Source organism: Gekko japonicus, unplaced genomic scaffold, assembly GCF_001447785.1.
Source record: "Gekko japonicus isolate JY-2015 unplaced genomic scaffold, Gekko_japonicus_V1.1 scaffold1319, whole genome shotgun sequence".
NCBI classification, from domain to species: domain Eukaryota; kingdom Metazoa; phylum Chordata; class Lepidosauria; order Squamata; family Gekkonidae; genus Gekko; species Gekko japonicus.
The window spans coordinates 159,255-184,874 of NW_015160251.1; the positions used below are offsets into that span (position 1 = coordinate 159,255).

Consider the following 25,620-nt stretch of genomic DNA (forward strand, 5'->3'; position numbering starts at 1 on the left):
GGGAAGCAGATCCAGAATCCAACTGCTTATTTCTTATTCATTTCAAGCGTTTTCCATCCGCAAAAGTTGGAATGGATTTCATTTGTTCACTCCATTGATAATAGAGAATCCGGATGACATTGCTAGCTCATTGTATTCCACCGTTTCCTGTGCAATTTTCCATCTTTCTTCAGATCTTATTAGTGGCCATTTTTTGAACTTAAAATGCAGTTCCAGTGCCAGGCTGTGGACTGGCAAAATGCTACAAAGGCAGGGGGAGGGGGAGGCCACGGTCCCTTTAAATTTCCCTCCATACCTCGGGCAGCTTCTGCTTCTGAGCGTAATCAGCTGCTTCCTGTTAACTGGAAAGGTTCCTCCTGAATCAGCACTTCCTGTTCCCTGTGAGGGGAATTTTTAATGCTATTTGCAACTCAAACCATTGCTTCTTACTTTGTTTCTATTATTTGTCATGATTTTAATGCATAATTGCGATCACGGGAAGTAAAAGGGAAAAAATGAAAAGCAATTTTTAAAGACGTTGTGATGGCTACAAAAAGCAATAAAACACACACACACACCCCGCCAGTAATCAAGGGGCAATTCAGGACTGCCACAGTCATATAAGAATGAGCAGGTATTGACTAGGGATGGGCACAGACTGGGAAAATGGTGGTTTGTGGTGGCTGGTTTGATTACACAAACCACGAACTTTCAGGAACTTTCCCCATTTCCCAAACCGGTTTGTGGTTTGTAAGGTTTGTGAGTTCGAGAGGTGGTAGAACAGCCCCCTCCTGAGTTACAGAGGCCAAATGCACGGGGAGGCTTCAGCAGGCTCTCTTCCACCCACCCTCCAAATTTGGCGAACATTGAGTTTGGGATGTCTGAGTTGTAGCCCCCCCAAAGCAGGTGCCCCCAGGAAAGCTGAGCTCTAGCCTCCCCTCAAATCAGCCACGCAGCAAGCAATTCTTCCCAACTCCCTCTCACATGACGACTAACTCCTCTCTCTTCCTGCTGCAAAGTGAAAGGGTGTGGTTTATATACACAACCTGCTCCCATAGAGCAGAATGGGAGGTCCGCGGTTGGCTTCCAGAGCTGCCAATCAAGCTATGGACAACTGCTATGGGTTTTTCTAGGACTCTCCACAAGTCCACCCCCAGCATTGCCTAGGAACTGAATAAATCAGTGCCAGGCTGTCTGGAGATCGAACCGCTCGCCAAATGAACCTCCACGGAAAAAAGGTGGTTCGTTTTTGGATTCGGGAATGACGCGACCAAATGACGCGACCAACCAGCCTGGTTCGTGCTTGAACCACGGTTCATTTCTCAGTTTGTGCCCGTACCTAATATTGACTAATTAAGAATGCTATACCAGATGAAGAAAGTCAAAATTTAAAGAAGTGGGGCAGGGAGAAGGAGGACCTTGTCAAATGAGACTTTTGAGTAAACATATAGTAGGATCTTAGCTTTGGGGAATTGCATTGCCTAATTTTAACGAGGAACGTAGACCATGGCCACAAAAGCATCTTATTTCTTACCTAGAGAAAGCCAATCCTGAAGATGAATCCCAAAGCCCCACCTGGTCCATTACTCAGAAAATGGCAGCCGAACAACTGACAGATTGCATGGTTCAGGGAGAATTTAATTGTGACAGAAAAGGCTGCTATAAGCCATTTTCTTGGTGATTCCAGGTGGTACCAGCTAAAGAGACTGGAAGGGACTCTCCAAAAGCTCCCCCCCCCCTTGCTTAAAATGGAAAACAAGTAAAACAGCCTGAATGACTGATTGAGAGAAAGAGAGTCAAATGAAATGAATGTTTCCACCCATAATTTATTTATTTATTATTTATTTTATTACATTTATACCCCGCCCTCCCCGTGAACATCATAAGAGAAACGTGTTTTCCTACCTGTTCTGGGAACACCTCACCAAGTAATGTTTTCCTGTGGGAAATGGGGGGGGGGGGTGTAGGGGAGAGGAAAGAACAGAGAAATAAACGTATCAGGAAATGTCCTGCAAGACGTATCCTCCACATTAAGTCAAATTCCTAGGGGGCAGGCTGACGTCTTTGACCCTCAGAGGCCTGGTAGCGAAGTCTGTGTGTGTTTGGAAGTCAGCAAAAACTCAGCAGTAGAATCTGAAGAAGTCCCCAGGCACCAAGTGGCCCAAAAAACACACAGCACTGCCTCAGACTCCATCAGACACCTCTCCCCCCCCCCGTCCCTCTGGCAGCCACTCTCCAGGGTCTCAAGCAGAGAAAGGCCTCCCACGTCACCTCCCGCCTGGTCCTTTTTAACTGGCGATGCCTCTGGAGACTGAGCCTTGGACCTTCTGCGTGTCAAGCAGGTGCTCTGCCACTGAGACGCGGCCCCTTCCCGTTTTGTGACGTTACAGCATACTGAGTCAGACCGCCAGTCCATCAGTGTCGGTATTCTCCATTCAGACCAGCCGGGGCTCTCCAGGGTCTCAGGCAGCCGTCTTTCCCACTATCTAGCACCTGGTCCTTTCAACTGGAGATGCCACCAGGGACTGAACCTGGGACCTTCTGCATGCCAAGCAGAGGCTCTGCCACTGGGATGCGGCCCCTCTCCAGAAGGAGGACTTCATGCAGGTACAAACATGGGCTGAACTGCATCTCGGGTTTCTCCCCAGGGTTCACGACAGATTTCACCCTCTACCTTAACTCCTCTTCCCCCTTGAGCAGGATCTGAAGATGTGAGCTGTGAATCATGCCTCTAAGGCACCACCAGACTTCTATTTTGCCACAACGGAGTGGTGTAGCTACTTCTTGTATCCCGACCGCAAGTCTTCGTCCCCTCTTTGGCTTGCTGGTGCCTTCACATCTCCCCCAGAAGATGTTGTTTTCAGCAACTGGACTGCCAAGAAGGGCTGCCTACTTTTGTGCTAGGCAAAGCTTCAGGAAACCATTGGGGCCCTACTCAAGAACAGTCTTGCCACGTTGCAGATTTTCTCACAAAACGTAAGGAGGTGGTTTATTTCAACTGATCCCAGGTAATGGGGCTGCTCTCCTTGAGAAGGGAGACCAATAAGCTCCCTTCTTTTCCTTAAAGGACAAACTGCTGCAGGGATCAGAAGGGTCTCCCACAAGACCCTCTTCGCCAGCATCCGCAGCTGAAGGCCAGAACGGAGCCCCTGTGCTAACTAGTCCTGGCCAATGCTCCCGCTAAGCTGTGGAGTCTTGTGAGCAAAAATCCCACTGGCATTAAAGTTGTGATCCAGCAATTTGGCTACTGCATAACTTAGTTTGCTCTGGAGCCATCCTTCCTGAGCTAGGACAAAGATCTGTGAGCTGGAAGCTAAAAAACTGTAAGCTAGCTCACACCAACTCAGCTTAGAAGGAACACTGGTCCTGGCTATGAAGAGAAGGCAGCCTCTGCTCTCTCTCGGCAGCCAGTGTGGTGCCCGGAATGGGCAGAGCCGGGCCCAGAACTCTGCTCCATCATGAAGCTCAGCGGGAAGCATTATAAGCATCCCCGTCTCCCAGCCTCATGTGTCTCACCGGGTTCACCCCCATGCGTGTCACCCTGAATTCCTGGGAAGGAGAGTTTTATTTATGTAGGATGTATTTATATCTTGCTTTTCCACTGAAGGAGGCTTCCAAATAAGAATTAAGGACTAAAAGAGACTTTTGTTGTTCAGTCGCACAGTCGAGTCAGACTCTCCGCGACCCCATGGACCAGATCCTGCCAGGCCCTCCTGTCTTCCGCCGTCCTCTGAAGTTGGCTCAATTTCATGTCCGTTGCATCCACGACACTGTCTAACCATCTCATCCTTTGCCGTCTCCTTCTTTTTCCTTCAATCTTTCCCAGCATCGGGGTCTTCTCCTCCAGTGAGTGCTCCCTTCTCATTGGGTGGCCAAAGTATTTGAGCTTCAGTTTCATTATCTGGTCTTCCAGGGAACAGTCAGGGTTGATTTCTTTTAGGATGGACTGATTCAATCTCCTTGCAGTCCAAGGGACTCTCAAGAGTCTTCTCCAGCACCATAGTTCAAAAGAATCTATTCTTCGGAGCTCGGCCTTCCTTATAGAGCTATAAATATGGTTGGAAGACCCAGGATACAATAGCATGTTTCCACATTGCATTCATTCTCAAAGGAATCACATGACCACCAGCCCACGTCTAGAAACCGAAAATTCAGTGTGGATAATAATTCCATCCACAAAGTTCACCCATCACCCCCTGTGTTGCCACCTGAGTCCAGGAAGAGCTAAACACATGAAGCTGCCCTATACGGAATCAGACCCTCAATCCATCAAGGTCAGTCTTGTCTATGCAGACCAGCAGCGCCTCTCTAGGGTCTCAGGGAGACGTCTTTCCCATCACCAACTGCCTGGTCTGTTAACTGGGGACTAAACCTGGGGCCATCGGCACGCCAAGCAGATGCTCTACCACTGAGCCACACTGACCTGCCAGGATACAAGCTTGTATAGTCTGCAAACTTTCATCAGAGAAAGGGGGACAGTCTATATTCTAGAAACCTTCCTATTCTTTAGAGGATCGTAAGTAACAAGTAAGTAAGCTGGGAAAGATTGAAGGTCAAAGAAGACGGGGGCGGCAAAGGGTGAGATGGTTAGACAGTGTCATCGATGCAACGAACATCAAGTTGAGCAAACTTCAGAGGACGGCAGAAGACAGGAAGGCCTGGCGGGATCTGGTCCATGGGGTCGCGGAGAGTCGGACTCGACTGTGCGACTGAGCAACAAAAGTAACAAGCATGAAATTAAGCCAACTCCGGAGACAGCGGAAGACAGGAAGGCCTGGCGTGATGGGGTCCGTGGGGTCGCGAAGAGTCGGACTCGACTGTGCGACTGAGCAACAACAGCAGCAACAACAAAAGTAACAAACGCTGCAATTCTATGCAGAAAATCAATGGCCTTAGACTGGAGTAACTAAGCAAAGGACTGTGTACCGAGATCACATCTGAACACCGATATTATCTGAAAGTGAAGCGTTATATTTTCTTGGAAGGTCATGCAGTGCTCCAAGCTTGAGAGGAACTTCTGGTTGGGGCGTGCTTCCCCGAACTTTAAAGGCGCTCCACCTCTGCCCGCATTCACCGTGGAAATCGATCAAGGCAGACTTTCCCATTTTTCTCCACTCGGGCCAATGATCCATCCCAATTTACCAGCCCCAACAACCTTCCTTCCTTCTTTCCTCTGGGGCACCCACCCAACCACACGCGCGCCTGACTAGTGATGTTCTCCCATTAGCTAAATACAATACTTGGGGGGGGGGGGTTATATGTGCGCACGTGTGTGTGTGTGTGTGTGTGTGTGTGTGTGTGTGTGCACACATGCACCTGGAAGTCATGGTAACCTCTGGCGACTGACCCCTACTGGGGGCCTGGAGGATATTCAGAGAGGGGGCTGAATCAAGCCTGCCCCCGCCTCCCGACTGCTGGTATTCCAAGGAGGTCTCCCATCCAAGGGCTTGGCAGAGTCGGCCCTGCTTAGCGTCCGAGATCGGGCTTGCTTGGGCTATCCAGGTCAGAGCGAAATACAATACTTTTTGAGAAGCCTCACAACCCCCACCCCACCCCGGCACTGCTGTCAATCACCCCTTCTCCTCCCTGGTCCAAAGCCAGCCCTCCAAAAGCCACGCCGGTCTCTGCCTTCCGCTGTGACTTTACCTCGGGATCGTTTCTTGTTGATCAAGGTCTGGCAGAGAATGACCAGGGTGAAGAGCAGAACACTGACGATGCCTACGGAGCACACGAACACCGCGTAGACGTACATGTCTGGAAGGCAAACAAGGAATGAGAAGATGAAGAGGAGGAGGAGGAGGAGATTGGATTTATACAACGCCCTTCACGTAGGGGGCCATCATAATACTTAAGATTGATAGGCTCTAATCTGGGAGAACTCAGTTTGATTCCCCACTTTTCCACATGCAGCCAGCTGGGTGACCTTGGGTCAGTCACAGCTCTCTCAGAGCTGTTCTCTCAAGAGCAGTTCTCTCAGAGCTCTCTCAGCCCCGCCTACCTCACAGGGTGTCTGGCCAGGTGTCTTTTCTGCTCCTCACCTTCCAGGAGCAGTGACCAAGATGATCTGAGGCATGGCATGGATTGTGAGCTGTCAGTGAGGCCAGGTTAACCAACAGCTGTGCTGGGTTATGTGTTTGCTACCACAGTGGAATCCCGCGGAAGGAGAATAGGAATCGGAGGTCATTTCTATTCCTTCCCCCTCTCCTTCAGAAGAAGAGATTGGATTTATACCCTGCCCTTCACTTCCCGAAGGAGTCTCAGAGCAGTTTACAATCTCCTTTCCCTTCCCCACTACTGACACCCTGTGAGGTAGGTGGGGCTGAGAGAGTTCTTTCGAGGACTGTTCTTTCAAGGACAGCTCTGCCAGAACTATGGCTTGCCCAAGGTCATCCAGCAGCTGCAAGTGGAGGAAGGGGGGCTCAAACCCGGTTCTCCCAGATTAGAGTCCGCGCACTTCACCACTACACCAAACTGGCTTTTGCCTTGGTAGGTTCCCAGGAGGGAAAAAAAACAAAACCCTACAGCTTTTAATTCAAACACAAAAAGCACATGAAGAAGGGGGATAATTATGTATGTTTGTACCATCAAGTCGCAGCCACTTATGGTGATCCAGACAACGGGCTTTCCAGGCAAGTGAGAAGCAGAGGTGGTTGGCCCATGCCTTCCTCTGCAGAGTTATCCTTGGGGGTCCAGTGTTCCCTCTAAGCTGAGTTAGTGTGAGCTAGCTTACAGTTTTTAAGCCTCCAGCTCACACATTTTTGCCTTCGCTCAGGAAGGACGGCCCCAGAGCAAACTAAATTATGCAGTGGCCAAAATGCAGTAGCTCACAGCTTTAATGCCAGTAGCTCACAAAGCAGAATTTTTGCTCACAAGACTCCACAGCTTAGAGGGAGCAACCCTGCTTAGCTTCTGAGATCTGACAAGATTGCTGCCTTTCCTCCCGAGGATGACATTACTGAAGGTCTGTTTCATAAAGGATCCAGCCTTGATCAGAAAGAGAGGCGTGGAAAAAAAGTTAACCGTAACAGGCTTGTAACACTTATAGGAATAACAACAAGCACACAGGGAACACGGTTAAGTTAGATAAACACAGAAAACACCGTGTTGAAATAATACACACAATATTCACATGCACTTATAGCTAAATGTATGTGCTTTTTATACACAACATCAGCTCTAGCATATTGTAAACACTTTCAAACGACAACATCACATTTCAAACACTTTCAGACTAAGTTATATAACACAAAGAGTCTAACTGTCTTCTTCCTGATGGAGGATAAATACCAATGTACAGTTATTTGCACCGAACAATGCAGCAACCTGTTGTACATTTCCCAAGTGATAATCCATCGGGTAAAGCTAGCAGGCAGCTTGTAATTCTCACTGTGATGATTCAGCGTAGCCAGCAAGCCTAGTAGGTGTATTTTCCCATGAGGTGATTCAGCTAGCAAGCAGGCCTAGCAACACGCCTCCCGGGCATAACCTGCGTGTTTCGAACAAATCTTCTTCAGGCATAAATTTTCCTGGAACCACAGCTCTTGAATTTACCCATGCATAAGTCAAACAATGTAAACATGGCTGTTCTGGTTCTTTAGCTATATTTAGCTATAAGTACATGTGAATATTGTGTTTATTATTTCAACACGGTGTTTTCCGTGTTTATTGTAACACTTATAGCCTGATCTGGAGATGAAATTGCATATCGCATACATTCCAAATGCTGCGAATTGTCTATACTTCGATACAGATGTTCACATTCAAATTGAATAGGAGAAAACCTTGTTATTGATATAAAAAACAAAAAAGCATTGTTTGGGAGAAATTCAAAATCTTGGATGTCACTAAATAAAAACTACCAAAGGATCAGAAGGGTCATGTTCAGAAGGGTCATGTTTGTCCCCGACCTCACACAGGCAAGGAAAATAATCCAGAGGCATTCATTTTGCATAACAATTGCTTATTGGAACGCTTCACGAATTTGTGTGTCATCCTTGCGCAGGGGCCAGGCTAATCTTCTCTGCATCGTTCCCGTTTTAGTATCTGTGCTGCCGAAGCGAGCACACAATCGCTTATTGTTCAGTCCAGCCTTTTTCAAATCATACGCTCTGATCCCCAGGGAATTTTCTGCCATATTACAAAACCAGTGAGTCTCTTTCTTTGATGAATGTGCCCCCCCCAACACTTGCATGTCTCCTTTTATAACTTAAGGTGACACTTGATTTCTCTTTTCCTTTTATTACTTCAACTTTTCCTTACCTTAGAAGTTTCCAGATTATTGTCCAACTTAATATATTAAAACCTACTGAGTGTTCATCAAATTGGGCACTCTTTGGTTTCAGCATTTTGGGGGCCACAAACAATCCAGTTTTTCCTCTCTTCTGCGCAGCCACGCCTTCCTTTTTCTCTAGGCTACAGAATCTTCATCTCTTTATTCCCCCTCCCCCTTGCAAAAGGAGATTCCGGAGCTTCAAAGAGCGGCGCACTGTGTGGATCTGCACCTGCATCAGAATTTTGCTTCTTATGAGCTGCGAGAGAGGTCAGCCGCTGCTTCACACGGTTCTTCCTTGCGGGAATGGCGCATATTTAAATACACTTAATGGTAAATGTGGCTCACTAAAAACCACATCTAGTGCAGGTGGCATGGTATAGCCGGATCTCGTGAAATCTCAGATGCTAAACGGGGTCCATTCTTGGAGGGCAGAACCCCAGGGAAGACTCTGCAGAGGAAGGCCAGCCACCTCTGTTTACCTTGAAAGCCCCTTGCTGGAGTTGCCACAAGCACCTCACACACACACACACACAAAAGGACAAGGCTGAATTTTGAAAAACTAATTGCAAACAATGGCAGCTGAAGCTTCTTGCTATTTAAACTAAGAAGCCTTAACTGCCACGGTCTGCAATTAGTTTTTCAGAATTAGACTTAAGAACATAAGAGATGCCAATGTTGGATCAGGCCAAAGGCCCATCCAGTCCAACACTCTGTGTCACACAGTGGCCAGAAATACCAGGGGCCATCAGGAGGTCCAGCAGTGGGGCCAGGACATTAGAAGCCCTCCCACTGTTGACCCCCCCCCCCAAGCACCAAGAATACGGAGCATCCATTGCCCCAGAATCCCTATCTATACCTTGTGGCTAATAGCCACTGATGGACCTCTATTCCATATGCCTATCTAATTCCCTTTTGAAGCAGTCCATGCTTGTAGCCACCACCACTTCCTGTGGCAGTGAATTCCAAGTGTTAATCACTCTTTGGGTGAAGAAGGACTTCCTTTTATCTGTTCTAACCTGACCACTCAGCAATTTCATGGAGTGCCCACGAGTTCGTTCTTAGTGGGCCATCTTAGTGGGTCACGACTTGGTTCTTAGTGGGCCATCTTCACCATTAAGTCTGACTCAGGCCCCGGTCACACGGGAGGATTTGCCCCATGAAACGGACAGGATGAGGGCAGATTAAACCAGCGCGATCAGATGCCAACATCTGGCAAGTGTCGCGCCCCCGCCCCCAACCCGTCGCTACCGGCTGAAAACGCGGATTTAAAAAAGACCTGCAAAACACTACTACTTACTGGGAAACTTGCAGCATGGGCAGCCGTGTGATTGCCAACGCGCCCGTATCACGTGGTATGCAAGGTCCTGCCACACTGCGCATGCGCACAACTGCGCAGCTGTCTCGCCTCGCCCTTCGTCCCATCGCTTCCCCCTTGGCATGTGATCGTGGTGGGGAGCAAATGCGGCGCGGCTCGGGGGGTCTGTCTGATCCTGATGCCGCGCTTCAATTTGCTGCGGCTCTAAAAAGCCGCACTTCTGCCGCGGCTTTTCCTGCTAGTGTGACCGGGAACTCAGTGTGTGTGTGCCATTCCAGCAAGGGAGAACCAACACGTTCATTGTTTGATGAACTCAGACTTAACATTTAAGAGTAATGGGGTTTTTATAAAACAAATAAATGGGATAAAAACTTCAAGACTCAAAAGGTCAAGAAATCTAGAGCTGGGACCAAGTACGGCACAGTATACCGAATCCAGGGGTCATTTCCTGCAGGAGCGCACAGGAGCGGAGCTCCTGCAGTAAAGAGCCCAGGGGGCGGGCACATGCAACAAGCCCCGCCCCCTGCTCCCAGCAGCCCTCAGTCAGAGCAAGAAGCAGCCAGGTAAGTTGCAGAGCTCCCCCCAGCCCCCTGGTCCAAAACAGCCCAGTGGCACCTTTAAGACCAAGTTTTATTCAGGTACAAGCTTTCCCTCCTCTGCAGGGACAGATCTGCACGTCCCCCAACAGCTAGCCATCCAAAACAGTCCAGTGGAGCCTGAGCGGTGGGTGTTGCCTTCTGACACACTTCTGGTGATGTCAGGGGTGTGACATATGCAAATAAGTTATGCTAATGAGTTATGCTAATGAGCTCCTGCACCTCTTTTTCTACAAAATGACCCCTGACTGAATCCGTGATTTGCGCAAATTTGAAAGAAGAGTTTTCCTTTTAAAAATGATCCCAGCGTCATTTAATGGCAAATAAACAAGATGGACATACAAACTGGATGAAAGTAACTGGTGGGACTGCAGTTAAACGAAAGCTTACACACGAACACACACACACGTCTCCATATCTTCTGGGTCTACAGTGGGAGCTGCACAACAAAACCTGACAGCATCAGATTCTGTCACTGAACAGCAGGTGAGGAAGCCGGCAGGTGAGGCACCACCCTCCTTCTGACTCACAAGGAGCCCAGTGTTGGAAGGGTGGTATTCTACTGGTCTGAGTTGGGGGTGTGCATTCTGGCATCTTTGTAAAGAGGAGCAAAGAAACAAAAATGTACACTTAACCTTCAAAAAACTTCCAGGCCTTGTGGTTCTTCTCAGCGGCAGAGTCATCCAGAACATCAGAGGAAATCACTGCAATGGGCAGACACACAGAGAATCAGAACAGGAGAATTAGTGGCCTAGTCAGACATGTCATGCTAAAGCAGCCCCCAAAGACAAAAGATGAGGGCACAAGCCCTCTTGGTCACCCGCAGAGCCTGGGGCTCAAGTGCTCTCAGAAGCCACACACACACACTGGTTCCGGAACCTCTTCCCCTAATTCCCATGCGGAAGGGGGTGATAGTCACTAGTTGCTGGGAATAAAAAGTCCCTCTATATATACTCCTAGGCCCGGCTGAGGCTCTTTGGCACAATTATAGATCTCAAGAAGAGTTCCTGAAGCTGAACTGTGCCTCAAATCAAATCCTCTCTAGGTTGTAACTAGGGATGTGCATTCGGTTCGTCCGAATCAAATGCACCCCCGAAAATGGCCCATTCAGACCCCTTTCAGGCTGCTGCAGGCCGATTCAGATTCTCTGATCTGAATCGGCTTGCCGCCGAATCGCCGCTGAATTTCGGCAGCAATTTGGCCCCATTATATCCTATGGGCCATTGAAGTCAAAGACGAAAACATAGGGTATATTCTGGGGGCTGGAGGGGAGGGGGTTTGAGGGAGAGGCTCCAAACTCGCAGGGTAGCTGCTGGAGCCTCTCCCCAAGATACCAACCAAGTTTCAAGAACATTGGACCAGTAACCTTTTTCCCCACCATAGAGAACAATGGAGGGGATAGGGGCAACCTGTTTGAGGGCCCGTAGAATTGGACCCCCTGGTCCAATGCTCTTGAAACTTGGTTGGTATCTTGGGGAGCGGCTCCAGCAGCTACCCTGCAAGTTTGGAGCCTCCCCTTCAAACCCCTTCCCCTCCAGTCCCCAGAATATACCCTATGTTTTCACCATTGACTTCAATGGCCCATAGGATATAATGGGGCTGAAACTGACATTGGGCTGGCCGAAAGACTCCTGAATCCACTTCTACTGCCCAAATTGACATGCAGGAGTCTTTATGCCGGCCGAAATTGATTCTGCTCGATTCGGCAGAATCTGAACCAGGCCAAAAAATTTTTTTGCACACCCCTAAGTTGTAACTTATTTGGCAGAGGTGGGCAGAGATTAGATTGTGACTATACACTTTCCAGAACCAGACTAAGACAGATGTAATGTCTTGAAGCAGCCACCGTCTTCAGATCGCAGCGAGTGTGCATTCAAACTGCTTCCTCCAGATTTAAGAGGTTACTTCTGTTTTCGCCCAAACACTCCATAGCAAGGATGGGCAACCTTTTAAGGATGCATCCTGTAACATCAAGAGCACAAGCGTGCCACTACGGTACCCATCAGTTTGTCCCTCCTCCTCCATGCCTTAGAACAGTTCTGCCTTCAGCCTAGGTAGGCAGGGAACGGATAGCACTGGCAGAGGCTGATGGTCAGGGGTGTAGGCTTAACTCTGTGCCAGGGGTGTGCCATATAGACTCTCTCCTCCTCAACAGGGAACATCAGTCCCCAGGGCTTGTGTGTGTGTGTGTGTGTGTGTGCTGGTACATAACGATGCAGTGTCCCTGCAACCTCTTTGTTGTGGTGCTCTGGAAATATTTCCCTGCCAGGACCAGGCCTGGCCGATTGCTCAGAAGCCGCCAGTTGGCCTGTCCTTGGCAGCGCCAGCTTGGCAGGCTCCCTCCTTTGCCAGGCCCTTCCCTCACGCCAGTGCCGAGTCTGCTGACAGGGCATTTCGGCTCCCCTGCCACCTTCTCTGCCAGTTTCTACCCACCTGAATACGGTCCCCCAGGGCTGTGAGCATCACGAGTGCCAGCATTTTTTTTAAAAAAAGCATTGCCTGTGCCACAAATGATATACACCCATGACCTTGCAAGTGGGCCATCGAGGTATTCACAAACAAAGTTTCGGCTTACCTGTTCATCTAAGCTGGCTGCAAGAAAGAAGCAGGTAAAAATTCATTAAAAACAGACTGTGTTGGTCTGAAGCAGCAGAACGAAGTGTGAGTCCAGTGGCACGTTTAAGACCAACAAAGTTTAATTCTGCGTATAAACCTTAGTGTGTACACACACTTCTTCAGAGACCAGTTTGAGTCCAGTGGCACCTTTAAGACTGACAAAGTTTTATTTTTGGGCATGAGCTTTTGTTTGCATGCAAGAAAGTACATCCAACAAAGCTTAAATCTGGGAATAAGCATTCATGTGAACTCTTCCTGTTCTTGACAGCCAGTGTTCCCTCTAAGCTGAGTTAGTGTGAGCTAGCTCACAGTTTTTTAGCCTCTGGGTCGCCCATTTTTGTCTTAGCTCAGGAAGGATGGGGCTCCAGAGCCAAATCGCTCGCTCACAACTTTAATCCCAACAGCTCACAAAGTAGAATTTTTGCTCACAGGACTCCATAGCTTAGAGGGAGCACTGCTTGACACCCAAGCCCATAGCTCCCAAATACAAATTAGGTAGAGTAGACACATGACAGAATGGGAGTTCATAATTTCAGCGGGTTCAAGGGTCCCAAATATGTAATCGGAATCATAAGGATGATTCTGTGATGTAAATAATACTGGGCCATGTAAAGATGGGTGAACTCTCTTCAAGCCAGTCTGGAACTAGCTTGGTATTGGCAACCGCTCCATGTGTGAGTATTTGGAAGAGGCTTGTAAGGTTCGAACACAGGCACCCAGGGGGCTGCAGGCTCACACACGATCCTGTTTCCCCTGAGAACAGACAGTTGCCTTCATCTGCTCTGCACCCACCCCGTAGGTCCAACCGTGACACGGAGCTGCTTGGACATCCCACCGTGCCCCCCTCCCCCTCCCACCAAACATACTTGGGAATAGCGAACGGCTTTCAGAGCTTAGCGGGAAGCACATACATACATACATACATACATACATACACCTTTATTGGCATAACACCGCAACAGAAAGGGCAGTGAAACAGTTAGAAAAATAAACAAACAAATTAATAGGTCATGGCAAATTACACCAAGCTGCCCCAACAAAAGATCATTTAGAAGCTTCTCGTAAATAATATACTCAGTTAAAAATATAACAATTCTAAAAAAAACACAGGGGGATTAAGACTTGTACGCCCTTACTCTAAGCTCCCAGACAAAGGCTAAGAATTCGGCAACAGACAAAGTAAGTGCCGAGAACTTATCAGACAATAAAATTTTAAGATCTTTGTCAGTCGGATTCCTTGTAGTAGGTAAATGGGGGCTAATCAGATGGCTACGCATAGTAGAATACTGGGGACAGCATAGAAGAATATGAGCAACTGAATCAGGTGCACTATAGAGGCGATTGCAGGTTCTGTTCCTATAGGGGATACCCATATATCTGCCTAAGACCACAGCGGAAGGGAAAAGATTGAATCTCGCTAACAAAGGATGAGATGGCTAGACAGTGTCATAGATGCAACGAACATGAAATTGAGCAAGCTTCAGAGGACGGCGGAAAACAGGAGGGCCTGGCGGGAGCTGGTCCATGGGGTCGCGGAGAGTCGGGCTCGACTGTGCGACTGAACAACAAAACATAAAAACCCGCCGATAAAGTGGGATTGTTAGATTAGAGATGTACTGAGCCATAGAAGCTTGAGGAGGGGGGGGGAGAAGGTCAATGGAGCGTGGGGAGCAGACTCCATAGCTCCCGGCATTAATTGTTTGGGCTTCCATATCCCAAATCCTCCTCCTCATCACCTGCAAAATAGCTGGCAAACAACAGCCACGGTAAAATATATGCTCAGAACATGAGCGAGAGTTAGAGACCCAAACAGAATGTGTACTCGCCAAACAGATGACTGCTCTGTCTGGTGGTCACATGGTTCACAGAAACCAAGGACCGTTTCCTCCACAGTGGGGAAGGGGGTGTTAGCACTAAACAACGATAAAGCAGCTTGATTGGGATGCTGGGTCTGCCATAAAATGATTGTGCATGCTCAGAGGGCCAATTTGCGCCTTCAAAAATCCTTGTGTCCGTTGGGCAAGGATTACTGGCTTAGTCTCGGACCTTGCACGTGGCCACGTAAGTAACACAGTTGTTCAAGGGGAGCAAGCAGCAGCTCCAGGGGGCAGTTTGGGGGGGGCAGAGGATGGCACGGAGAGGACCCACACATCTTGGTTGCACAAAGAAAAAGGCACATAAGTCTGGAAGCCACAGAACCCCCACTGAACCTCCAATTCAAAGTCTTCTTGTTATCGCTCAGCAAACATGAGGACCTTCTAACATGCGCACTGGCTCTCATTTAACATTCTGAGTTGGAAAATTGTTCTTGATTCATAATTAGAACCTCAGAAGAGCCCTGCTGGATCAGACGAATGGTCCCTCTAGTCCCACACCCTGTCTCACCCAGTGGCCGACCAGACTGGTACCAGCGGCACAGATCTCGTTTCCATTGGGTGGGATTTTCTGCTTTTGTGGCACTTGTGGCAGAGCTACCACACGTGGGAAGACCCAAATCAAGAGCCTTGCTAGTGCTCCAGCTGTTTCCCTTATTCATGGGCAACAGCAACAGGTTTGGCCATTATATGAGGTCAGAATAGAGCACTTCTCCGAGAGGGATCAAGTTAGATACCAGTTGCTTGTCACTCAAGATCATCTACCCCACCGCGCACAAAGCCAGGCTGGCACTCTGACTTGCGGGGAGGGCGGGGTATAAATATAATTAAATAAATAATAAATAAATAAATACTAACCCAAAAAATGGGCTCAGGGTGGTTTACACCTTTATGTCTGAGAGGCCAACACTTGTCTGGATAGGAGGAAAACCAGTTTGGTGTAGTGGTTAGGAGTGTGGACTCTAATCTGGGACAACTGGTTTGATTCCCCACTCCTACACAAGTCAGCTGCTGGGTGACTTTGGATTGGTTAAACAAGTTCTTTCAGAACTGTTCTCTCAGAAGCAGTCCTCAAAAGAGCTCTCTCAGCTCCACCTTCCTCACAGGGTGTCTATTGTGGGGAGGGGAAGGGAAAGGAGATGGTAAGCCACTCTGAGACTCATTCGGGTAGTGAAGGGTGGGGCATAAATCCAATTTCTTCTTCAAATACAGACTCTGTAGCATGCAAATTCCCTCCACAATGAGTGTTTGTTGATCTCTCAAATGCACGGCACATTAAAAACTATTTGGGAAGGTAATACCAAGGTAATACCAAGGTAATACCATGAACATGAAATTGAGCAAACTTCAGAGGATGGCGGAAAACAGGAGGGCCTGGCAAGATCTTGTCCATGGGGTCGCAAAGAGTCGGACTCGACTGTGCGACTGAACAACAACAATACCAAGTCTCAGGAAATTTGGATATTCTGGACTAATTTTGACCTCTTTCTGTGTTTATCTGATACACAGACAGAAACGACAAGACACAAAGGACAGACTGCAGCCGGAGCCGGAATTTTCTCACCTTGGATTTCAGTAGATGCGCTGCCATTAGACCAGGCTGTCCACTTGTTCCTGTGCTTGCCAATCTCCTGCACTTTGCAGATGTAGTGCCCCTGATCCTTTTGCTGGAGATTCAAGATTAAAAATTTGTACACTGTTCTATGTCTCTCCTCCAAAAGGAGCAGCCTCCGCTTATAGAAGTGACGCGTGTAGTTTCCATAGTACTGGACGACCCCGTATTTAGTCATTTTGATCATCAGACACTCTTGGGCTGGTGGGAGGGCGAAGACCCAGCGGACAGCGAGCAGGCTCTCCGTCCGTCTCTTCTGAGAAACGTGGCAAAACAGGCTTGCATTTTCTCCAACTGCATACTGCACTCTGGGCCCAGGTGAGACAGTCACGTTCAGAGCTTCACAAACATCTGTGAAGGGAACAACAAATCAATGCATCCAAGACGACTATCCTACTGTCCAGAGGGGCAATGATACCATTGCACAACAAATGCAAGGGCATTACTTTTTTATGGGGTCTGCCGCTCTTTTTATTTCTAGGAGTTCAGCACTCGTCTTCCAACATGGGAGTATCAACCGTCAGCAGCAAAAGGAGAAGCCAAATCAGCTATCAATTTTGCTTTGTGATTTGTATCGTTGGAAGCATTTTGCATCGATCTGCAATAGCTTCATGCAATTTTTACTTCATTTGCCTACCTGACAGTAATGCCAGTGGAAAGACTGCATATAAATAAAGCCACAAGGCAACCGGTCTGGCTGGTAAAATCAACCTGTGATTCCTCCCTCTTCCCCAGAAGGTACTGAAACCATTGCTAGAGTTGACAAATTTTCTTTGGCTTCAGGAGCTGGCCCCCCAATGTCGGCGCGAGATGAATTTTTCAGCCTTCGGAGTTTCCTATTTTTCTAATTATTACTATTCTAAATCCTAATCTTAACATCTTCACATTTTCTTGCGACACAAAAAGCTTACCTCTAACCCTAACCCTACTTTCCCCAGAGTAAGAGTCCAGTAGCACCTTAAAGGATACGATCACACACACTCAGTAATTCACTTTCAAGGCAATTTCCAACTGGATTCTGCCAGTTCACACAGTAAAATCCAGGTGGAACGTGTGCATGACTGCAGTCAAAGACTAACAAAATCTGTGGTAGGGTAGCTTTCATGAGTCACTGATCTGAAGAAGGGAGCCGGTGACTCACGAACGTTCATACCCGGCCACAGATTTTGTTAGTTGCTCCTGGACACTTACTCTTTTCTACTCCTACAGACAGACTAGCATGGCTACCCACCTTGACTACTTGCCCCAATTTCTCATAATGTCATTATTGCTTTTAAAAGCTTAATTTAATTGAATATTGGAGCCGGTATAGAGAGCAACTGGTAAAGAAATGGATTCATCCACAATCGTAGAAGAGTATCAAGTCAACATATATAGACGCAAGAATTTCAAGCACGTGTATTTTACGTCATATTGCAGAACTTATCGCACCGCAGGACTGCGCTCACAACAGAGAACAACTGTCATTGAGGCAAGGCCAAAGAATGTAAATGACCATTCGACAGTGCCTGAAGACAAAGGCATCCCGTATCTACCTGAGAAATTACTGAAATGTCTGAAAAGATTACTGGCAAAGGCTGTAATCTGACCTAACAAGCCAGCCCAAGATTCTAGCATGGTATTTTGTCTACTTCAAAACCAAAAGCTACACGAAAACTCTCACGCCACAGTGGAGGTTGTGATTAGGGTTCCCATTTGCCCATTTATGGTGGGAGACCTCCAGCCAACTGTAGCCCTTGTCTGCTGCCTGACAAGTGGAAACTGGGCCAAAGAGGAAGAGTATGATCATTCTGGGGAGAAAGGCCTTGGCCACTGACTGGAGGTTTGGAGCACAGAGTTCCTGATGATTCCTAGAGCTACCGGGAAGTGACACGGGTAGCTCTAGGATCTCTACAAACAGGAACTCTATCATCAGAAATTCCAGGAAGGCCTTATTTTATTTTTTAAATCTTTCTCCTGGGATTCTTCCCACTGGTTGCCAGGAATTGTGACCAATAGCCCAACACAACAAAGTTTGAGTCCAGTGGCACCTTTAAGACCAACAAAGTTTTATTCATACTTTGTTCTGCTGCTTCCGACCAACATGGCAAACCATCTGAACGGCCCAACTTGTAAGCCCAGGTCTCAGCTGGCATTTCAGCGACTGTTTAGGTTCTACAGGTTCTACCGCATCACCTCCTTCCCTTCCCTCGCACATTCTGTTGCTACGCACACGGACACTGTAATTCAATAAATGTACACCTCAATTCATTTTAAACTTAGCACATCACAAACATTTTTTCCATCCCCGTGTAATTCTTTCCACACGTTTTGCAGCAGCTTCAAGTCTCCGTCGTACTCCTTCCCTATAAAGAGGGCTCCAAACAGCCTTCTTCTCGCTTATAGCAGGAGACATATCCATTTGTTTGCCTGTTTGTTTGTTTGTTTATAATGTGGCTGTAACTCAGACAACATCATCTCTATCTTCCCTTTTCCGGTGTCGCTCTGAAACCACTCCCACAGCAACTGTTAGGTTATTCCCTTCCCTTTCCCCTTCCGCTATCCTCCTAGTGTAACTGTCAAATCATTCCCCTGACTACTTGAGAGAATCATCACATCAACTTTCAGCACTTCCTATCATTGAAGATCCTCCATAAAAATTCTTCCCAATTAAAAACTATAGTTTTTTTAATGAACTTTTTCAACACATCCAACCATCATGTGCACAAAGAGATAATCAAATAAACAGGTTAGCCTGAAAGAGAATACAAGGCCCAGGGTGAAACCTTAAAATAAAAACCAAATAAACCATTCTTTTCATACTGCTTATGTCTACACAAAACTACTTGTTTCTCTACGCCTTATTTCCAAGATCCCTATTCCCACCCACCCCCACATACATTATTCTTATATTTTATGTAACTACTGGGATTGTTCCCGAAACGAAAATGATTTGTTGATAGAAATATGCATGTATCAGTCCAAAAATGCAACTGACCACCCACACAAAAACTGAACAATGGACAGACACACCTAACAAACATAAATATACTGATGCATTATTTGGCAGGTAGAGTCTAAACCTATAATGTATGTTTGTAAAATGCTGTCAAATTGCAACCAACTTATGGTGACCCCTAACAAAGGTTTTTCAAGGCGAGTGAGAAGGTTTGCCGTCTTCCTTGGTGGTCTCCCTTCCAAACACCGACCCTGCTGAGCTTCCAAGATCTGATGAGAGCCGGCTATCCCACACCCCCTTCCCTTCAATAAACCAATACTATTCACTGTTAATTCACACATTCTCACTTGAATTTCAAATAGCAATTAACATAACATCTGTTGACTTTCACATATCGGTGTGAACAGACATCACTGAAGTTTTAGGAAGACAGACATCCAGAGGTCATTTCGGGGGGGATTGCGGGGGATCGCAGTTCCCCCGGGTGAGGTACGGGGGGGCGGGGCACATGACGAAGCCCCGCCCCCTGCTTCCGGCCGCCCCACTTCCGGCCCTCATTCAGCCAGGAGGAGGCAGGAGAAGAGGGAGGGTAAGTTGCTTCCTCCCCAAAAAAAAAGGGACCGTTGGGGGCGGGGGGTGTGGCCTTATGACACACTTCCGGTGATGTCAGGGGGTGTGGCATATGCTAATGAGTTATGCTAATGAGTTCCCCTAGCTCTTTTTCTACGAAATGACCCCTGCAGACACCCTTGATAAGTATACATCATATGACATCCACTCTCCCCAAAGAGTCCGTATATGAACCAGATCACAGACCCAGACAGCAACCTCTTCTCTTTTTCCTCCAAGAATCTCAGAGAGAAGCACTGAGAATGCTCCAATGATTTTTTTCTCTCTTTTAGAGGGAGTGAAATGCGTCCTAAGGCAAGGTTTTTAGCCCTCAGAATGTTTTCCAACAGGAAAACTGGGGGACTTGGGGGAGAAACCCCCCCACCTGTTATACTGTACATATATACAACATTTTCAAGATCTTTAAAAATAATAATAATAATAATTTCCGCAGCAATTGATATGCTACAATGTGTTTAATGATAATACATTATTAAGGAATTCAGAGGTTTCCGTGTTATAGTTAGCTTAACACTCAAACATGCCATTAAGTTTCTAAAAATGGTTTCCAAATATCTAAAAAGAAGTCCATACACAGTCGCCATTTATGCGCCACATGTTCAAATATTGATAAGTGTTCTAACATCCTCAATCCATTGATTTACCAGAGTTTATAGAAGTTTATTTTATAAAACTGTTGTTATATTTTTGTCCTAGTTTTTTTCCCTTCTTTCTTAATCTTATTTAGTTGCTGGATTTAAAGGTTTTTTCCTTGTCCTTTTCTCCTGCTTTTTTTTTTTTAATAAAAAATACCCAAACATTTCTGTCCAAATAATACACCTACTTTTGTTTACTACAGAATTTGTTTTCTACCTTCAATTTTGATTTTTCTCTACCTGTCAGATGGCCAGCACAGGGTGCAGCGATTAGCAAATATTGAGTATATTTGCAATTTTTCTGACAGAAAAAGAAGATATTTATAGTTTCAAGTTCTATAAATATACCAAATACTACAATTTTCAATGCTAATCAGGCTATAAATGAGGCACTTTATGTTGTTTAACCAGTAACAGAAGTTTGAGAGCAAAGTAAGTTTTGCACATATTTCAATATTTACCCAAATTCCCATCCCCCCCCCCCCCCAGGGGGGGGGGGGGCCCCCCCCCACAGGGTGGGGGGGGGGAAACAGAGGGAAAAACGTTTTCTCCAGCAGCTTTGAAATGTCCCCAAAATTTTACATCTCTACTCAGGACACTGCCAGTTTCAGCGTAGGGTCTTGCTTGGTCCTTTCTACTCCAACACTGTTTGTGGGATCTAAGTCAGCCAAGTTGTTTCTCCACCCTCCCCAGGTGGAAAAGTGGTTAGGGGGGATTCTGACCAAGAAAATGGTAGTTCAAAATCCTTCCCCTGCCTGTCCGAGTCTACTCTTCAGTGCTGCCTTTTCAGCTCAAAACAGGGTTTTTGTTATTAGGACTGCTGCTGTTGCTGCTGAGATAACAAAACAAAAAAGGAATGCCATTCCAAACAGAGAAACGGTGCTGGTCCATCCTGCAAAGCCAAATGAATTTCTGCTCCCACTTGGCAAAGAGACCTCAGTACTCTTTATCTGATTGTTTAATTCTCCTACCTTAATGCACAGATTCCCAATGAAGAGGGCAATGATTAAAGACAGGCTATCTGGATAGGAGGGGGAGGGAAGGTGTCGAGTTCCTCTGTATTTTGTCACAGATCCAAGGAGAGTGGAATTCCTGGGCCCTGCCGCATATGGCTTCCGAGTCACCCACCAAATAGCTCATGATGCACACCAGAGATGCTCTTCAGAGCTGCTGGGGACTTCTTGCGCCTGGGGTCTGCGGAGCCAGTGTGTCCTCCCCCCCCGCCCCCCAATGCTGCCCAGCACGTCTTCCAGGCGCAATTCAAGTCCCTGGCAATTCGAAGCACCTTCCCCTTACATCCTGAGCATCCTTCCTCTGGCTGCAGCGTCAGTTGCCAGTCGCGGCTCTAGGGACCAAACGGAAGGCGACCCTTAAACAGGAGTCCCCACCACCCCACACGCCCAGCAACACACACACACACACACACGCCACAATTTATTGAACTGAACTACTTCCACCAAGTTGCTTGGGGCAACAACTGGGCACGCGGGGGGCGGGGGGAGAACCTTTCTCCTCCCCAGCAGGCTTTTCCAGCCCAAAGGCTCCAGCCTGCATTCCCGATTCGGAGCAGACAATCCGGCTGCAGAGAGGAGTAGGCGCCCGTCCCCCTTCCCCGCCCCCAGCGGCACGCCAGTCTTTGCAAGAGGCCGCTCCTGCTGGCCTCCGCTGGCCCTCCTCTCCCCAGCTGGCACCTGTCCACATCTGGAGGGAAGGCGGGCCAAGCACCAGGGGCGCCAGGGTGGCCAACTCCAGGTGGGCAAATGCCTGGATATTCCGGGGTGGGGCCTGGAGAGGGCGAGGGGGGAGGGGGAGGAGATGGAGCTCATGACTGCTGCTCTAGAGGCCACCCCCCCACCCCCCGTCCAGGGAGACCCAGACCTTGCCGGCTGCAGATGCGCTGCCGCTCCAGGGAGTCCCCCGGCGCCGCCTGGAGGCTGGCAGCCAGGCCCCCTCCCGCCAGGCTTGCCCGGCTCGGGGCCAAGTCCCTCCTCGCTCGCCCACGAAGCGCCCGCGGGCTGGCTGGCTGGGTGGTCTCCTCGCCGCCGCCGCCGCCGCCGGGGGCCAGGCGGAGGAAGGGGCGCCGTCGGTGGCGGAGAGCCCGAGAGCGGCCGGGGGGGCAGGCGAGGAGGGGCGCGGGGGCTCCTCTCCAGGCCGGGCGAGACCAGCGGCCTGGCTGCGGCCGTCCCATCGGGGGGGGGGGCCGGGCGGGCGGGCGCGGCGCCCCCGGGTCCTCCTTCTCCGGGCTCCTCCTGGCCCCTGCTCCCGGCCGCCGCCGCCGCTCTTACCTGGCCAGGGCGCTCCGGCCAGCAGCGCCGCCACCGCCAGCAGCACCAGCCGCCGCATCGCCGCTCCGCGCCCGCCCGCCCGCCAGGGAGGGAGGAGGGTCCGCGCCGCGCGGAGGCGGAGCCCCTTGGAGAAGACCCGGCCGGCCCCCCTTGGCTGCGGCGGGCGAGGAGGGAAGCAGCCGACACCGGCCTGCCCTGCTGCCCCGGGAGCGCTTCTCCGGCCGCGGCCCAGAGGCCGTCTGCACGCCGCCTGCTTTGCTGGGAGGAGGAGGGGCCCTTCTCCGGCCCCCGGGCTGGCCGCGGCCCCCTCCCCCCGGTTCCCGCGCTTCCTTGGACCGCTTTGGGGGGGAGACGCCGGCCCGGGTGGCTGGGTCGGCCGCCCGGTTGCTCTGAAGCAGCAGCAGCAGCAGCAGCGGCACGAAGTTGGGAGTCCAACCCAGGCTCCCTCTAAGCTGTGGAGTCTTGTGAGCAAAGATCCTGCTTCGTGAGCTACGGGCATTCAAGTGGTGAGCGAGCCGTTTGGCTCCTGCATCAATGAGTCTGCTCTGGGGCCCTCCTTCCTGAGCGGAGACAAAAATGGGTGAGCTGGAGGCTAAAAAAACTGTGAGCCGGCTCACACTCACTCAGCTTAGAGGGGACACTGAGTCCAACCCTGTTTGAGTCTGGCCATCAGCTTTCCATCCTGTGCCTGCCACAAAGTGCAATTATGGGCCTCAGCTTTGCACACTATAATGTACTGAGTTCGAGACACCCGGTAGTGAAATCAGCTCATGAGTTTATTTGAAGAACAAACTAAAGACAAACTAGCCGGTCCAAAGACGGCTTAAATCCCCCAACTAAACCACACCCTGCTCCCCCTGATAGGTCTTCTATGATGCACCCAGAACCCATAGGTCCTTTCCTGAATCCCAGCCGTCCTATTGGTCCACTCTAGGATCCCTGCTTGGCATTGTTCTCCAATGCAAAGCTACAGCCGTTCGCATGTGTAAAACTCTGACTGCGTGTGCGGTCCATGTTGGTATACAACACCCCTCCCCCCATGGTTCAGAACCCCCCCCCCAGCAAACATAGTCCCTCAAGTGTTCCGGTTTCCGCCACAGGCGGGTCAACCGGCGCACTTCTGTGGCCAGAGGCGCTGCCTCGGGGGCTGGGCTGATTGGTTCAGTGGAGGGTCCCGGTGATAGGGCCTCTGTTGATACTTGGAATTGCAAGTTGCTTACACTTCAGCCATTACAGAGTTAAATGTTGTTTGTTAGCAAACAGGATGTTACGTTACATAATATATTCAACAGCGGGAAAGTTTGTGGGAGTTGTTTACCCTAATAAAGTGACCTGTAACCTTTGTATTGGTCAACTAACAACTTGTTTGTGGAAATGCTTTGATCTAGCATTCATGTATTCACAAGGTTTATGGCCCTTTGTGTGAACCAAAGAGGTAGTTCTCTTTGGTGTAGTGGTTAAGTGTGCGGACTGTAATCTGGGAGAACCGGGTTTGATTCCCCACTCCTCCACTTGCACCTGCTGATGTGACCTTGGGTCAGTCACAAGCTCTGGCACAGCTGTCCTTGAAAAAGAGCCGTTTCTGTCAGAGCTCTCTCAGCCCCGCCCACCTCACAGGGTGGCTTTTGTGGGGAGGGAAGGGAAAGGAGTTTGTAAGCCGCTTTGAGACCCCCTTGGGTAGCGAAGGGCGGGGTATAAATCCAATCTCTTCTCTTCTTCTTCTTCTTCTAGAAAGATATAGCTGTTAGCATATATTACTGAGAGTAAAACTAAGTATGTAACCTTTTATTTTACTTCTTTTATCCAAAGTACCCTACCCATGTTTTATTTTGTTTTTATAGTAAAGATATTTTTCTTTTACTAAGTGTGGCTCTCGTGTTAAGAATCCCAACAGTTCGGCCGGGCTTCTTGCGCTGGTGGCTGGTGGTGTACTGTTGTGGCTGGCCGGCGGTGCGTTAGGTTGTTGTTGTGCTTGCCCCGGTACCTAAGGCTCATTGTCACCTTCGGTCTCTGGTCACCTTTCTTCGTCTTCGCTGTCCTCTGTACCCTCCGGGTTTCCCAGTGTGATTCGGTGGCGCAGCTGATCTGTGTGTCTCCTCGACAGCTGGCCATCGTCCATGGAGACTTCATAGGACCGGGGGCCCGTGACCCTGGCCACTCTGGCCGGGAGCCAGGCTGGACCCCGACTGTAGTTTTTGGTGTAGACTGGGTTGCCTGGGAAGAAGCCTCTTGGTGCTTCTCGGTCTTCTGTGGTCGCACTGTGTTCTGGGGCCTGATCTGGGTGTAAGCGGTCCAGGCGGGTCAGGAGGCGCTGACTGTTGGAATTGCAAGTTGCTTACACTTCAGCCATTGCAGAGTTAAACGTTGTTTGTTAGCAAACAGGATGTTACGTTAAGTTTGTGGGAGTTGTTTACCCTAATGAAGTGACCTGTAACCTTTGTATTGGTCAACTAACAACTTGTTTGTGGAAATGCTTTGATCTAGCATTAATGTATTCACAAGGTTTATGGCCCTTTGTGTGAACCAAAGAGGAAGTTCTCTTCTAGAAGCCAGGAGAGATTGAAAGATGTAGCTGGTAGCATTTATTACTGAGAGTAACTGCAAGTATGTAACCTTTTATTTTATTTCTTTTATCCAAAGTACCCTACCCATGTTTTATTTTGTTTTTATAGTAAAGATATTTTTCTTTTACTAAGTGTGGCTCTTGTGTTTGCAATACGACCATCGACCCTGAATCAAAGAATCCCAACACCAACCCATCAGGAGTTCTGCCGGGCTGCGGCCAGTAGATGTGTATGGCCAGGGGTCTTGTTGTAGAAAAAGAGCTGCCGGAGCTCATTAGCATAACTCATTAGCATAGCTTATTTG

The 25,620-nt window shown here is 48.7% G+C and overlaps 1 protein-coding gene across 1 annotated transcript in view; it reads right to left on the bottom strand.

Moving 5' to 3' along the window:
* The window catches only part of VSTM4 (V-set and transmembrane domain containing 4), a 36,450-nt gene extending 13,639 nt beyond the window's left edge, over positions 1-22,811 (bottom strand). The window contains exons 1-5 of the mRNA XM_015414211.1: positions 22,753-22,811; positions 16,217-16,615; positions 10,798-10,866; positions 5,626-5,733; positions 1,885-1,918 (exon numbers count right to left, since the gene is read on the bottom strand). Of these exons, the coding sequence (XP_015269697.1) occupies positions 1,885-1,918; positions 5,626-5,733; positions 10,798-10,866; positions 16,217-16,615; positions 22,753-22,810 (668 nt within the window). The 5' untranslated portion in view covers position 22,811. The remainder of the gene's footprint in view (positions 1-1,884; positions 1,919-5,625; positions 5,734-10,797; positions 10,867-16,216; positions 16,616-22,752) is intronic.
* Positions 22,812-25,620: the final 2,809 nt, after the last annotated feature.